This window comes from Hydra vulgaris, chromosome 10 (genome assembly GCF_038396675.1).
Source record: "Hydra vulgaris chromosome 10, alternate assembly HydraT2T_AEP".
Lineage (NCBI taxonomy): Eukaryota > Metazoa > Cnidaria > Hydrozoa > Anthoathecata > Hydridae > Hydra > Hydra vulgaris.
The window spans coordinates 32,620,775-32,635,169 of record NC_088929.1 but is presented as its reverse complement, the minus strand read 5'-3'; the positions used below and the strand labels follow the sequence as shown (position 1 = coordinate 32,635,169).

The 14,395-nt window shown below is 24.6% G+C and overlaps 1 protein-coding gene across 1 annotated transcript in view; it reads left to right on the top strand.

Annotated features, from left to right (window-relative positions):
- LOC100200793 (citron Rho-interacting kinase) overlaps positions 1-14,395 on the top strand; it is a 121,790-nt gene that overhangs the window by 73,418 nt on the left and 33,977 nt on the right. Inside the window, exons 27-29 of the mRNA XM_065807826.1 lie at positions 58-162; positions 239-490; positions 1,105-1,267. Of these exons, the coding sequence (XP_065663898.1) occupies positions 58-162; positions 239-490; positions 1,105-1,267 (520 nt within the window). The remainder of the gene's footprint in view (positions 1-57; positions 163-238; positions 491-1,104; positions 1,268-14,395) is intronic.

The following is a 14,395-nucleotide window of genomic DNA, read 5'->3' as shown; positions in this document are numbered from 1 at the left end:
TTTTTTTATAACATTGAATACTTATAAGTTTATATATTAAATCTATTTATTTTTTAGCTATCACAGGCAGAAAAAAAAATTGGATTAAATACAGTTGCTATGAAAAACTTGGAGCGTAAAATCGCTTCTGAAGTAGATGAGAAAGCGAAGCTTACTCAAGAGGTTCTAATTTTTTTATGAAAATATTTGTTAGATTTGTATCAGATAAGTATTTGATATATATATATATATATTTTAGATAGCACATTTACAAGAAATTAGAGCTCAACAAACATCGTCTAATTTTGCTCTTACAGTTGAAATTGAATCACTAAAAGAAACTAATGATGAAATTCTTTCTGAAAAAGAAAGTTTACACAATCAGCTTGAAAGAATTACATTTGAACATGCTGAACAAAAAATAAAAATGGAATCAACTCTAGCTCAACAAACTAAACTTATTGATTTCTTACAGGATAAAAATTCTGCACCTGGTAACAAAAAATCAATAGTACGTAGTTGTTTTTCTATAAATAAGTATTCATGATTAAGATATGATTGTTTATTGTTATTGTAATAATTGCTATTTATCATTGTTAGTTATTCTCTGTAGCCTTTTAAAGTATACAAAGCATGTCCTTTTAATATAAAAAAAGATTTTACTGATTGTTTTTATATATGACTTGTATTTCTAAAATTTTCAAGTTTTAAATATAAATAAACATAGTTAATTACTGAATAAATTATAATAGTTACATTAGTTATAATAGTTAACTGAATACTGTTATAAAACACTTATTTTTTCTGCTATATTTGTATATTTACTTAAACTTGTCTTTTATATAATAATGTCTAAAAATTTCTTTTTCTATCAACTTATATTATCTTGAATTATTGATTGAAATGAACAAATAAAGATATACTGTGTAACCGTGTAAACTGTATTTAAAAACTGTGTTTTATGACTGTGTAACCTTTCAAAGGGCTTCTTAAGTTTTTAGTTTAAAAAAAACTTTCTACTTGGATTGTTTTTTGATTGTGTTTAATAATGATTTTGCTTTAATTTTGCTTTATAATAGTTTTATACATTACATTAAAAAATTATTTAGTCTATTTTGTTTTTAGTTCAAAGTTGGGAAACAAAAAGCAGAACCAGCACAAGCACCACCTGATATGAGAAAAGTAAGAGATCTTGAACGTGCACTAGAAAAAGAAAAAAATGCAAATCTTCAGCTGCATTTGCAGTTACAAAAAGCTAACGCAGAAACTGCTAATATAAAAACAGAGTGTAAGTTTTTTATTATATGGTACTTCCTTTTTTTTAAAAAAAAAAAAGTTACCACATTAAAGCATTAAGGTTTGTTACTTAAAATAACTATGAACCTATTGTGCATAAGATTAGGGTTTCAGTACATATGTTAACAGATTTTTCTTATTTAAAAAAAAAAGACAGCAAAAAATGCATTGTTTTGAAAACTTAATGAAAAAAAAGTTCGCCACTTCCATAAGAAAGTTATATAAAAAAAATTATAAATGAATATTTTGTTTTTTCATTTTTGTAAAAGCTTTGTCTATGATTTTAATTTATAAAAATATTCTTGTTTTTTTATGAGTCTACCTATAAATAACATAAAGTAAGCTGTTTTGAAGATCACTAAAAAATATGTTTTAATCCCATTTTCAGTTTATTATGAAAAAATTTAATTATGTGCATGTTTTAGCAATGTTTACATTTTTTCACCTTGGTTGCATTACTTTTACTAAGATCATTATGTTATTTTTTTCTTTTTAAATGACAATGACATTTTTAAGGAGGGAATCACTTAAGCCGGAAAATAGGCTTAAATTGAAAAATTGTGTTCAGTTTTACCTCATTCATTTTATTAAATGGACTACTTAATGTACTTTAGGACAGATCTGTAAAATACACAGTCTTTAAGAGCAATAAAAACTGTATGTAAAACTGTCAATTTTCTAAAGTAGAAACATGACTTTTCAAAAAAAGTCAAATATGATTTTTCAAAAAAAGTCATATTTCTACTTTACCTGGTTACAAACAAAATATTACAAATTTTCAACAAATCTGTTCAAATAGTTCTTTTTAAAATATATTCTGCCTAAAAATGTAAATATAATTAAAACATTAAAAACGAGGGACATATCAATGTTTTTAATATCATTATTATATAAAATACCTTGATTTTTTTCTGCTTCTTTTTTATGTGAATAATTTGGTTATAAATCAACGTGAAATAGTTTTTTATTTTTGTTGTTTTATTTTATGTTGTTCACCTCCCCATGGCTGAAATCAAGGAGGCTATTTTATTGCAGTTACAACCCTCTCTCAACACAAACTTCGATACACGAACCTTGACAAACAAGGTCACTGCACAGAATAACAAGTCGAATGATGGGGATACTACCAGGGATGTGGTAGGGATCAGAACTTCTTGCTTATGAAGTGAGCGGTCTACCACTACACCACTAACGTATACCACAGTTCATTTGAAAGTTTAGAAAATCTCACTCATTAGAAATTAAAAATATTTTATAAATCTGCAATTTAATGAAAACAGCTTTTTATTAAAAACTAAGTTAGCAAAAAGAAATCTAAGTATAGAACTTTTTTTTAACAATTTTTAATTCAAGTCTGCAAAAAAAAAATCACTCCAAAATGGTATTTTTCTTGGTTGTCTATTTTAATACTATTTATGTTTTTTTTTGAGCATCAACATTTTTGTATAATAAATATTATAAAAATAAGTGGTATTATTAAGATTTAAAAATAATAACTACATTGAGTATTGAAAGCTAAACTATTTAAAATTGTTTTGTTTAACTTTAAGCTAGTCAACTACAAATTATTTAAAATATGTCTAATTATGTTTTGAAAGAACAAGTTTTTTTCAATTTTTTCAATGTAATATAAAACAACTTAACATTTAAACAAGTTTATAAAAAATTGGAAATGTACATTGTTTAATACATTTGGGAATTGTCTATATAACAAACTAAAAGACCCCTGGGGCCTACATATATGTGTGATATATATATATATATATATATATATATATATATATATATATATATATATATATATATTTATATTCAGTGGTGTACAATTGGATTTTGGTGACTGAGAGTGAAAGTTTTGCTAACATCAGTCGCCCGCCAATGTTTTGAGTCACCTTTTTTTTTAAATTTCCCATTTGATGTATTTCTTCTACGTCATTTTTAAATATAGTGTTATGGGTTAATTAGAAATTATTTTTGCAGACCAAAATAATTGTTGATAACTTGGAAAAAAATTGAAAAAGCACATTTTGGCATGAATGACTTTAGTTTTCTCACTTACTTTAAGCGCTACTTTTAAAAAATTATTTTTTTTAATGCAATAAAGTATTTATAAAAATGAATAAAGTTCACAAGAATACTTATGACTTTAAGGCAATATAGTTCTATCATTATCATCTTTGCTATCATTGCTCTTCGAAAAAAATTAATTTGTTTTGATTTCTAAACGCTAAATTAAGTGCACAAAATTTAAACTAATTTGCTTTTTTAAGCAAATTTTAATAAATGATAAAACTTATTGTTTACCATATATCATTAAACACTATAAATGTGATAACTGTAACAGTATGTAGGTATATTAAATATTTGAATTTATTAAATAATTAAATCTCAAATAAATTTTTTTTAATCTATCGAAGTATGACAATGAAAAAATAATGCTGTAAAAACTCAAAGTGAGAGAGCGACGAAACAAGTTTACAAAAATCAAATTAATTTGTTCTTTTTAAATATATTTGAAAGTCTTTAACTTTTAACTGAAAAAATGTTAACTTTTAGCTGAAAAAGTTAACTTTAAACAACTTTTAAATAAATAGTTCAAAGCTCTATAACTTGTTGAAAGCTCTATAAATTGTTGGAAGCAAAGATGTTGGAAAAAAAAAGAAGTGAAAGAGCGACAAAATATTTTATACGATTTAAATTCATTTCTTTAAAAGTAAATTTTAACTAAAAACTTAAGCCTTTTAATTTCATTTTTAAATGTTAATCTTTAAGGTTTGTGTAAATTATATTTACAGAAAATATAAGATTTTAAATTTCATTTGTATCGCTTATAATAGAAATAAGTAACCACTAAAATGTAACTTTTTCGCCCCATGTACATTGAGGTATTTTATTTACAAATTTATTTGTATTATTTTTCTCTAACTAAACATAATAACAAAACATAAATTAGTTTTTTAAACATAAACTAATTTTTAAACAATTTTATTTTGTTCTAATAAACAATAGAAAAAACAAAAAACAAACTTTAACACCTGGACTTACAAAATGTTAATGCATCATTACATTAGATAGTTAAAAAGTCATTAAAAATATGTAACTGAAAAATTTGTTACCTTTAGAATGCAAAACAAAAAATTTAACTTTAAATGTAAAAATTTTTCTTTTTATAGAAATATTTAGTTAATGGAAAGAAAAAAAATAAAGAAAAATAATTAAATGTATATATATATATATATATATATATATATATATATATATATATATATATATATATATATATATATATATATATATATATATATATATATATATATATATATATATATATACAACTTGTTTCTCCACACAGCAGCCTTGTTTGTCAAGGTTTGTGTTTCAGAGTTATAGAGTTAAGAGAGGGTTGTAACCATAATTAAAAGTCCTTGACTGTATTGGCCTTCTTGGCTTTGGGGAGGTGAGTTAAAATTATATATATATATATATATATATATATATATATATATATATATATATATATATATATATATATATATATATATATATATATATATATATATATATATATATATATATGTATATATATTATATTATTTTATATATATTATTTTATATATATATATTATATTATATATATATAAATATATATTATACTATATTATATATATATATATATATATATATATATATATATATATATATATATATATATATCAGGCCTTGTTAAGAAGCGCTACGCAGCTCGCATTTTGCTTGCGAAAAGGCGATTTGCCTACGCGTTCAGCAGTTTTGCGCTACGCAAAAACTTATATCTTTTAGAATATTTAAATTATCTTTTGATTACCGTTAACGTGACGTTTATTCAGAAGAAATAAAGTCGTAAGTTTAACCGCAATTGTAAAATAATAGATTTTTTTGTTAAAGAAACAGTTTGTTTCATAATTTTTTTTTTGTTATTAAAAATTAGTTTAAAAAAAAAAGTGTTTTAAGTTTTATCTTAAGGAATTAAATATATAAATTCCTTTTAAATATAAAAATTATTTTTAGTCATAATAAGTTTAAAAAATGCACGATTTATTTTGATGTAAATATTTTATTAATAAGATATATTGTTTATTGTTAATTCAATAACGTAAAGTTTTAATGACGTTCATTTAATTTATGAAAATAAATTATGATCACGAACATGTTATCGGTAACTGGATAAATAACAAAAAAAAACTTTATTGTTTAAAAACATTATTAAAAAGAGTTCACAAATTAAATAAGAAAAAATGTATTAACAGTTAATAAAATAACCAAAAACCAAATACAAAATCATAAGAAAATAAACAAATATTTTACGTTTCATGAAAAAAATATTTTTTTCAAAATAAAATTTAGTTCATATTTGAAAAAAATAATAAAAATGATTTTTTTAATAAGAACTTAGATTTTATTTGTAACTTTTGTTATAGTGAGAAAAAAACAAACTGTTTGTATCATTTTTAACGCGTTAATAAAATAACTTTAATTACAATGCGGTACTTGAAAAGACGCTAGTGACGCAATATAACTTCTAACGATGCAAAATATATTTGCTGAGTTGAGTTACTTAGAAATGCGCTACGCGTTTTCGCTACGCAGCGAAATCTCGTAACAAGGCCTGATATATGTATATATATATATATATATATATATATATATATATATATATATATATATATATATATATATATATATATATATATATATATATATATATATATATATATATATATATATATATATATATTAGGATGCAGTGAATTTTAGTTTTTTTTACAATTCATTTAGCTTGGGCGTGCAAAAGTTGTCTATTCATTTCAGAAATACTCTGGAAAAATATCAATGCTCTTGGAAATTATCTTGAGGTGCCCCAAGACCTATAAAATTTTAATGGGTCCCTAATATTATATAAAAAAAATTTTTTCAAAAGAATGTCATGTTGGGTCTCAAAAGAAGCAAAATTTTATAAAAATTTAAAAAATAACAAATATTTTATAAAAAAACAATTATTTAAAAAAAATTGTTATTTTATAGTTTATTGCAGAAAAAATGAAAAAAGTTAATTTTTTTGATAATAATTTGAAAAAAATCTTAAATAATAATTTTTTTTATAAAATAATTGTTATTTTTTAAATTTTTATAAAATTTTGCTTCTTTTGAGACCCAACATGACATACTTTTGAAAAACTTTTTTTTATATAATATTAGGGACTCATTAGAATTTTAAAGGTCTTGGGGCACCTCAAGATAATTTCCAAGAGCATTGATATTTTTCCAGAGTATTTCTGAAATGAATAGACAACTTTTGCACACCCAGGCTAAATGAATTGTAAAAAAAACTAAAAATCACTGCACCCTATTTTATATATGTGTATATATATATATATACATATATATATATATATATATATATATATATATATATATATATATATTATATATATATATATATATATATATATATATATATATATATATATAAAATAATTATTGATTGACCAAAAGTTATATTTTACCAGAACCAAACCGAAAATATATTTTTGTTATTTATAACTAGAGCCATAAATAAGCTCTAACCAGAAGAGGAACTGAAACCAAAAACTGAACCGAAAATCAATAATAAAGATTTAAACAAAACATTAAATTAGTAAAAATAATTAACCGTCTGTTTTTTTTGTTTGAGAGAATATCTCCAGCTGTAGAAAACATTTTTGATATGTATGAATGTCAGAGGTGGTGTGAGGTACTTTTTTGCCACCTTAGTCAATACTAGTTTGTAATTTCTTGTAAAACTCAAGGCATTCTTTTTTGATTGCAGGTTGAATGGAGTGGTTAAGTAATTCAGCTGACTCATTATTACAGCTTGGTTCATTAAAGGGTGATTTTACATTTGCTGCACTTAAGCAAATACCAAATTTTAAAAAAATTTCCCGTTCCTCTGCTTACGTTTCGATCTTGTTAAAAATGTTTTGCTATATGCTTTTCATCAAATTGAGAGCAAGAGATGCAGAACTCAACACAGTTCTAATCTTTCGAAGTGAATCGTCATTCCCAGATAGCTATGATGAAATGATGATCATGCATCAAAACAGACTGACACACTTTTAGCTTCTGATGAATCAACTTTTCCTTGAGAGCAACTGTTATTTTTTCATAAGTTGGATCCAGTAAACTTCTGTAGTATTTTTCACTAGCAATCTTGTAATTTGGAGCATCATTGACAGTAGTCCGCGATTGGAGGTCAAAAACCATCATTTTAAAGATTGAAATTTTTTTTTTGTTTTTTTCAGAATTTTTGAAGAAGCTTGAACCCAGTTTGGAAATGAAGATTTTAACAAGTCATTTTGATTGTATATTAAAGATTAAAACTGTCTTTCTCTTGTTTAAATATAATTCAACTTTTTCGTTGGCTTTTAGATTTCCTGAACTTTCTGGCATAAGTTTGATGTCAGGATGGTGTATTTTCAGGTGTGATGTTAGTCAGTATAATCTTTTTTTCCTGGTACACTGACCCCCTTGAAATTTGTTGTTGCATATTTTGCACTGAAACATTCTTGGATTGTTTGCTTTAATTAGAAGTACTTTCACTCTAAACTTGTTTTTCTTTTTGTATTCATTTTGTTAGAATCAAATATAAGACAGTTTTTCAATGTTGCTGGCTTACATTTAAAAAAAAAAAAGTTAAAAATATAATCGATAAGTTTACAATGATTACAAATTTACAATGATTGCTACACAAAAGTTCTCTTTGGATAATCATTAACAATTTTCTCTCAAGACAAATATTAACTATTTCACTACAATTTCCTTAAGGGAGTTGAAGTATTGAAATTGTTGTCCAATTGGAAGTTGTTTTCAAGCAAAAAAATATTTTTGTGAATGCAATTAAAAACTGTTGCGCTAAACTTAAAAAGAAATGATTGAAGAGAAACAACATATATTTAACCATTTAACCTATAAATTATATAAAATTAGGATAAAGGTTTGATTTTTCTAATTAATTGTAATATTTAATATATACTTATACTAATTATACACATAACAACAATATTGTCTTTCAAATAATAACAATAAAAAACATTACAAGATACAACTTTTAAATTTAACAAAAAATTATTTCGTTTTCAAACAAAACCAAACCTTATTTCCATTAATTCTCAAGCTTATCATTTAATTTAAAAATTTTTTTTTATTTTAAACGATAATAACACTACAATGCTAAATAAAGCTATATGACAACTATATTCAGTAGCATTTTGAACCCAAATTCCATCCAGAACTGAAACTTTAAAAATAACCAGCACCAGAACCAAGAAATCTAATCAGATTTGTGGCAAGAATCCAAACCAAATTAAATTTTAATCATTCACTTCTATATAAAAAACCATCATTTCCAATTTCATATAATTTTCATAAGCCCAACTATAATAATATCAATAAAGATTTAATTAATGCAAACTGGTACAAATTAGCTGAGCAACATCGTAATGTTGAGTCATTCTGGCACGCTATATGTGACATTTTGAACTCAAGCATTTTGTTGCACATACCAGCACTCCATAAAAAAAGATATAGTATTCAACATCGCGCACTTCTAAACTTGGCATCAAAAAAGCGTATTTTATACTGAAAATAAAAAAGATATTTTAATTTAAATACTTTTATCAAATACAAGATTTGCTCACATCTATACGATGCCGAAATAATAAAAAAATGCTATTAATAAGGAGAAAGATATTGTCAATAAAGAAAATATCAACAAATTTTACTCTTTTATCAATTCATCCAAGTGTCACCATTCTGTTGCACCACTTACAAATTCTGATGGTTCCCTTTGTTTAGACAATTGTAAAAAAATGCGTATTTTGAACGACTTTTTTGCCTCTGTCTTCATCACTGATAACAGTGTTAGTCCTCCATTAGATTTTCCATTCCATCAAAACTCTTTGAGTAATGTATTATTTCCATATGATTCTGTCGTTTCATTTACTGCAAAAACTCCCAGCAAAGTTTTCCAAATCTCTGGATGGTTACCCTCCAATATTTTTAAAATCAATTGCAACTACCATTGCCATTCCTCATTCCTCTTTTGTTTGAAATGTCAATGACCTCTAATACTGTACCTAAAATTTAAAATCTTTGTTGAAAATTGGCAATAATTTATCCAACCCTTCTCTACCAACCATATACAGACCTATTTCAATGACCTGTATAGTTTGCAAAGTTATGGAATCAATAATTGCTAAAACCATAAAAAACTATCTGTTAGAAAATAACTCTTTTTCTCAACATCAATTCGGTTTTATTTGCAGATCCACATGTTCACAAATGCTGGCAACTTTAAACAAATGGACCACTGCCATAAATAACAAAAAAATAGTTGACATCATCTATATTGACTTTAAAAAAGCTTTTGACTCAGTCTCTCATACTAAACTAATATTCAAATTGCAACACTACGGAATTAATTACAAACTATTTAATTGGATTCAAAATTTTGTAACTAATTGCCTTCAATGTGTGTGTGTTGGTACCTCATATTCTGAAAACACTCCAGTTAAGAGTGGAATAACACAAGAAACTGTACTTGGACCTATATTGTTCTTAATATTTATTAACGACATAGTTTATTGCACTGATGGAGATTGTGGCATTAAGCAGTTTGCAGATGATATTAAGTTGCATCAATTAAGAAATGATTGCAACAACATTGATCTTGTAAACACTTTAAAAAAAATCTTTCCACGGCCCAATCATCAGCAACCAAAAATAGCAACCAACAAACGCTTTCATCTATGCTACGAAAGATCTAATATACCTACTTATCCTTATTCATTTAACTCTGTTATCAATATTGAAACTGTTTATTCAGTTCAGGATATTGGAATCAGCATGTTCTTTAGTACAAAGTTCTCTAATCACTGCTCTCGTATTTCAAGCATAGCATTTTTTTACTTTTTCCAATTCAAAATATTTTACTAGAAGTCATTCACAAAAGTTTACTCCACGTAATAAATACATTAATGATACTAGAAGATTTTTTTAAAGCAAAAGAATCATTAAAGTATGGAACTCACTTCCTGACCACATAGTGAACTTTGCCCACACTGTCAGCATTCAAATCAAATTAAAAAAAGTATGATTTAAACTGTCACTCAGTCTACTAAATTGTTTTTTTTTCACATTTTTCTTATTGAATTTTCTTTTTTGTTTTTTTTTGGTGTTACATAAGAGTAATTTAGTAATTACCTGTCTCACCATTTTGTATTTTGTACATTTTTCAAATGCAAATATATATATATGTATGTATGTATGTATATACAGGGGCTATTCTTGACCATTTTCGATAGCGTCGACCGTATTTGGGCGCCGCTCAAATTAAAAATTAATGACTTTTTTTTAAAAAAAAAAACATTTTTACAGCAAATATTGTTGTTGTTTTTTTTGCGAAAAAATGCTGACTTTTTGCTAAAGTTTGCAAGGAACAAGGGGGTACGGCCACCCAAAATTTTTTCCTAGAATAGGCCCTGATATATATATATATACACATACACACACGTGTGTGTGTGTGTGTATATATATATATATATATATATATATATATATATATATATATATATATATATATATATATATATATATATATATATATATATATATATATATATATATATATATATATATATATATATATATGAAGACCATATAGATAAAACCACAAATATCCACTTTTCGAAAATTTTAATTTTTATGTTATATTATATTATTAAAAACTATGTTTTAAGGTTCTATGTTCATTTAAAAAAAAGGGCAACTTCGAAACAACCACTGTTGTCCAATGTTTACCGCGTAAAAAGCACAGTTGTCCAAGTTATTTATAACTAAACCAATGATAATAAAAGCGTAAGTCACATGGCTAATGTCGGGTGAAGTAAACAACATTACATTCAAAAAAAAAACATTAAAAAAAAAACTATGTATATATATATATATATATATATATATATAATAAATTTTTTTTTTTATAATAACAAAACTTTTCTCTTGAATTATTTCAACTTTTGTTTTTATTCATAAAGTGTACCTTTTGTATCCTAACAAAGTAAAAAATCGACTCAACATACTGATTTTGATTTGGAAATGGTCTGATGATGTATGTTCTACGCAGCATGATTTTAAATTATCAATTATCTCAAATGTAAAAGATATCAAACTGATTAGCAATTTATGTGCTAGGCAAAATAAAAAATGAAAAGTTTTGAATTGATTTTATTATCTAGTCATAAAACTGAAAAACTTGACACCATTGCTATTTCACTACCAATTAGAACTCTGTTACATTCTGTATAGGCATGACATCTATAGAATGTGACAGAAACATGGCCATTGCAAATCAAAAGTTTCTGTCAGAAACGCTAGACGATCTCACAAAAAACTATAATTCAATATTATATATAAACATGACACGTGAAATACTTCTGAAATTTGCAGAATTTCAAAGCCAAACTTCTTGGTTGTTTGTTCATTTATGTTCACTTAGTGAAATTGAAATATTAAAGGCTAGTTAAAATTTAATTATATGGAAAATTGGAAATATTTAATTTTATGTGTTACATCCCATATGTTTAGATCTAAGGTCGAAGTGTTTATTTAATGTTTTTCTTCTATTTTTAATCTTTAATATTTTAATTGTTTTCACTTTATTTATTTTATTTTTTAAATCTTCTATTCATTATGTATTTATTTGTTTTTCTTTTGCTCTTTTATCTAATTTTCAACTTTTCACCGTTAAAAAAATTTGCTTCCTCCATTTGCGATGTCATTGCAAAGTGAAGTTTTACATACTTAAAGCAGTTAAAATTATTAATATAAAATTGTTGATAAAATAATAATCTAAGTTATTAATAATAAGTTAATTTGGTGCAAGGTTTTAAAAATAAAGATAAAAACCTGGCGGTTTTGTTAAAAAAAAAAGAATGAAGAAAAAATTTGCTTTAACGTCTTTTACCTTTTTAAACTTTTTGTTTTAACGACCTTTTAAAATATTATTGGCTTTCACGTAGAGAGCTTAAGTAATTTAAATTCAAAAGTGCTTTACGTTGAATGAAAATCACTGTGTGAAAGACCAAATGATTATGCTTCTATTCAAAAGATAAATTTAATGTGATGTACTTTAGAAACCCTAATAAAAAAACTTAAACAAAAACATTACTTTTAAGAATTGCCAAAAAAATGCTAAATTAGAAAGAAAAAAATAAAATCGTGAAAATATTTTTTTCAAGAATAACTAATCGCTAAGGTGTGAAAAGCAATCACGATATGCTTAACTTGAGCCCTGTTTATGATTTTAATGAGATTGGATTGTTTGTAGCCATTTTTAACAAATACTTAAATAAGAGATTTCAGTTCATTTTCTATATATTTCTGACTGCATACATTAAATGTACAAAACTTTTGAATATTCCTTTTAAAATTTGTGGGTCATGGTTTGATGTTGCCTTAACCTGAATGTTAGTAATTGCATTTTTTCTGTGTATTTTAAATTCATATTTACCATTTTTGTTATTTATTATGCATATCTTCTCTTGTTCCCTTATGAATATTGTCTCTTGTGCCATCTATTAAAATTCATTCTTGTTTTATTTGTAATTTAATTAAATCTCATCCTTTTTCTGTGACTGTTCCTAAGTGCTCCAAAAACTCTTATTCTTCTAGTTTTTTTTCTTGAACATAAGTTCTTTGGAATTCGCTTCCTTCATCTTGCTTTCCTGATTTATATAATTTGCAATCTTTTAAGTCGTCTGTCAATCATTATCTTTCTCTATAACCTTCATCTTTTCTCTTCCAATAACTTCCAACTCTAAAAGTGGTTGCTTGCAGCCAGAAGCGAAGATGTTTAAAAAAAAAAAAATTGTCTAGTGAAGCACTTGAAATACAATACCACCAATGTACCCCTCAACAAAATAGTATCAATTTAGATGAGGAACAATATGTGTCAACAAAATTTTAGACACCATTTTTGGTGCACTTATGTCAGAAAAAGATGAAACCATCCCATTGACATAAAATAGAACTACCGTTTTAAAAATAAAATATAAACAAAAACAATTAACTTTTAAGCTGGAGACGCTCACAACAATCCTGAGAAAATTTATTTTAAAATATATATATATATATATATATATATATATATATATATATATATATATACATAAACTTATCATTTATGGTAAAAAATGACACTTAACTACTCTATGATATCTAGCAAGAAAAATTAAGTACAGATTATGTAAAACTGCATTCATTTATATGAGAAAACTGATGAAATTTATCATTTTTTTAAAAACCACAAAATAATAATTATAATAATAATTATTATTAAAAAACAAGAATGTTTTTAAAATCATTTTAAATTATTTTTAAAAATGTACTAAATGTTTTAATTTTTTTTTTTTAAATAAAAACATCCTAAATGTTTTTATTTTAATTTTTTTACTGTAAAACATGCATGGAGTGTCGCTACATCAACTATCTTATGGCCTTTTGCTACAAGGGAGAGGTGCTACATTGACTATCTTAAAGCCTATTGCTACAAGGAAGTGCCACTACATCAACTGAGGGTTTGGTTGGGGCAGGCATTCTTTCAAATAATAATAAAAAAATCTTTTTTAACTCTTTCCAGTCTTTAAATCAATTTTTTTTTTAAAAAAAACATAAAACTGACATATGAAAAAATTAAAATTGACGAAGCAAGAGAGTGTGTGTGTGTGTATATGTATATATATATATATATATATATATATATATATATATATATATATATATATATATATATATATATATATATATATATATACACACACATACATACATATATATATAAATGCAGGATTAGATGCACACAGATGATGTCATAAAAAAACTGGAAGTTGCTGGGGCTTTAATACATACATCGACTATCAAATAACCTGACTCACAAAGGAGTGCTTTTACATTGACTGATGGTTTTGCATGGGGCAGCAATCTTTTTTTTCGTTATTCTTTATATATATATATATATATATATATATATATATATATATATATATATATA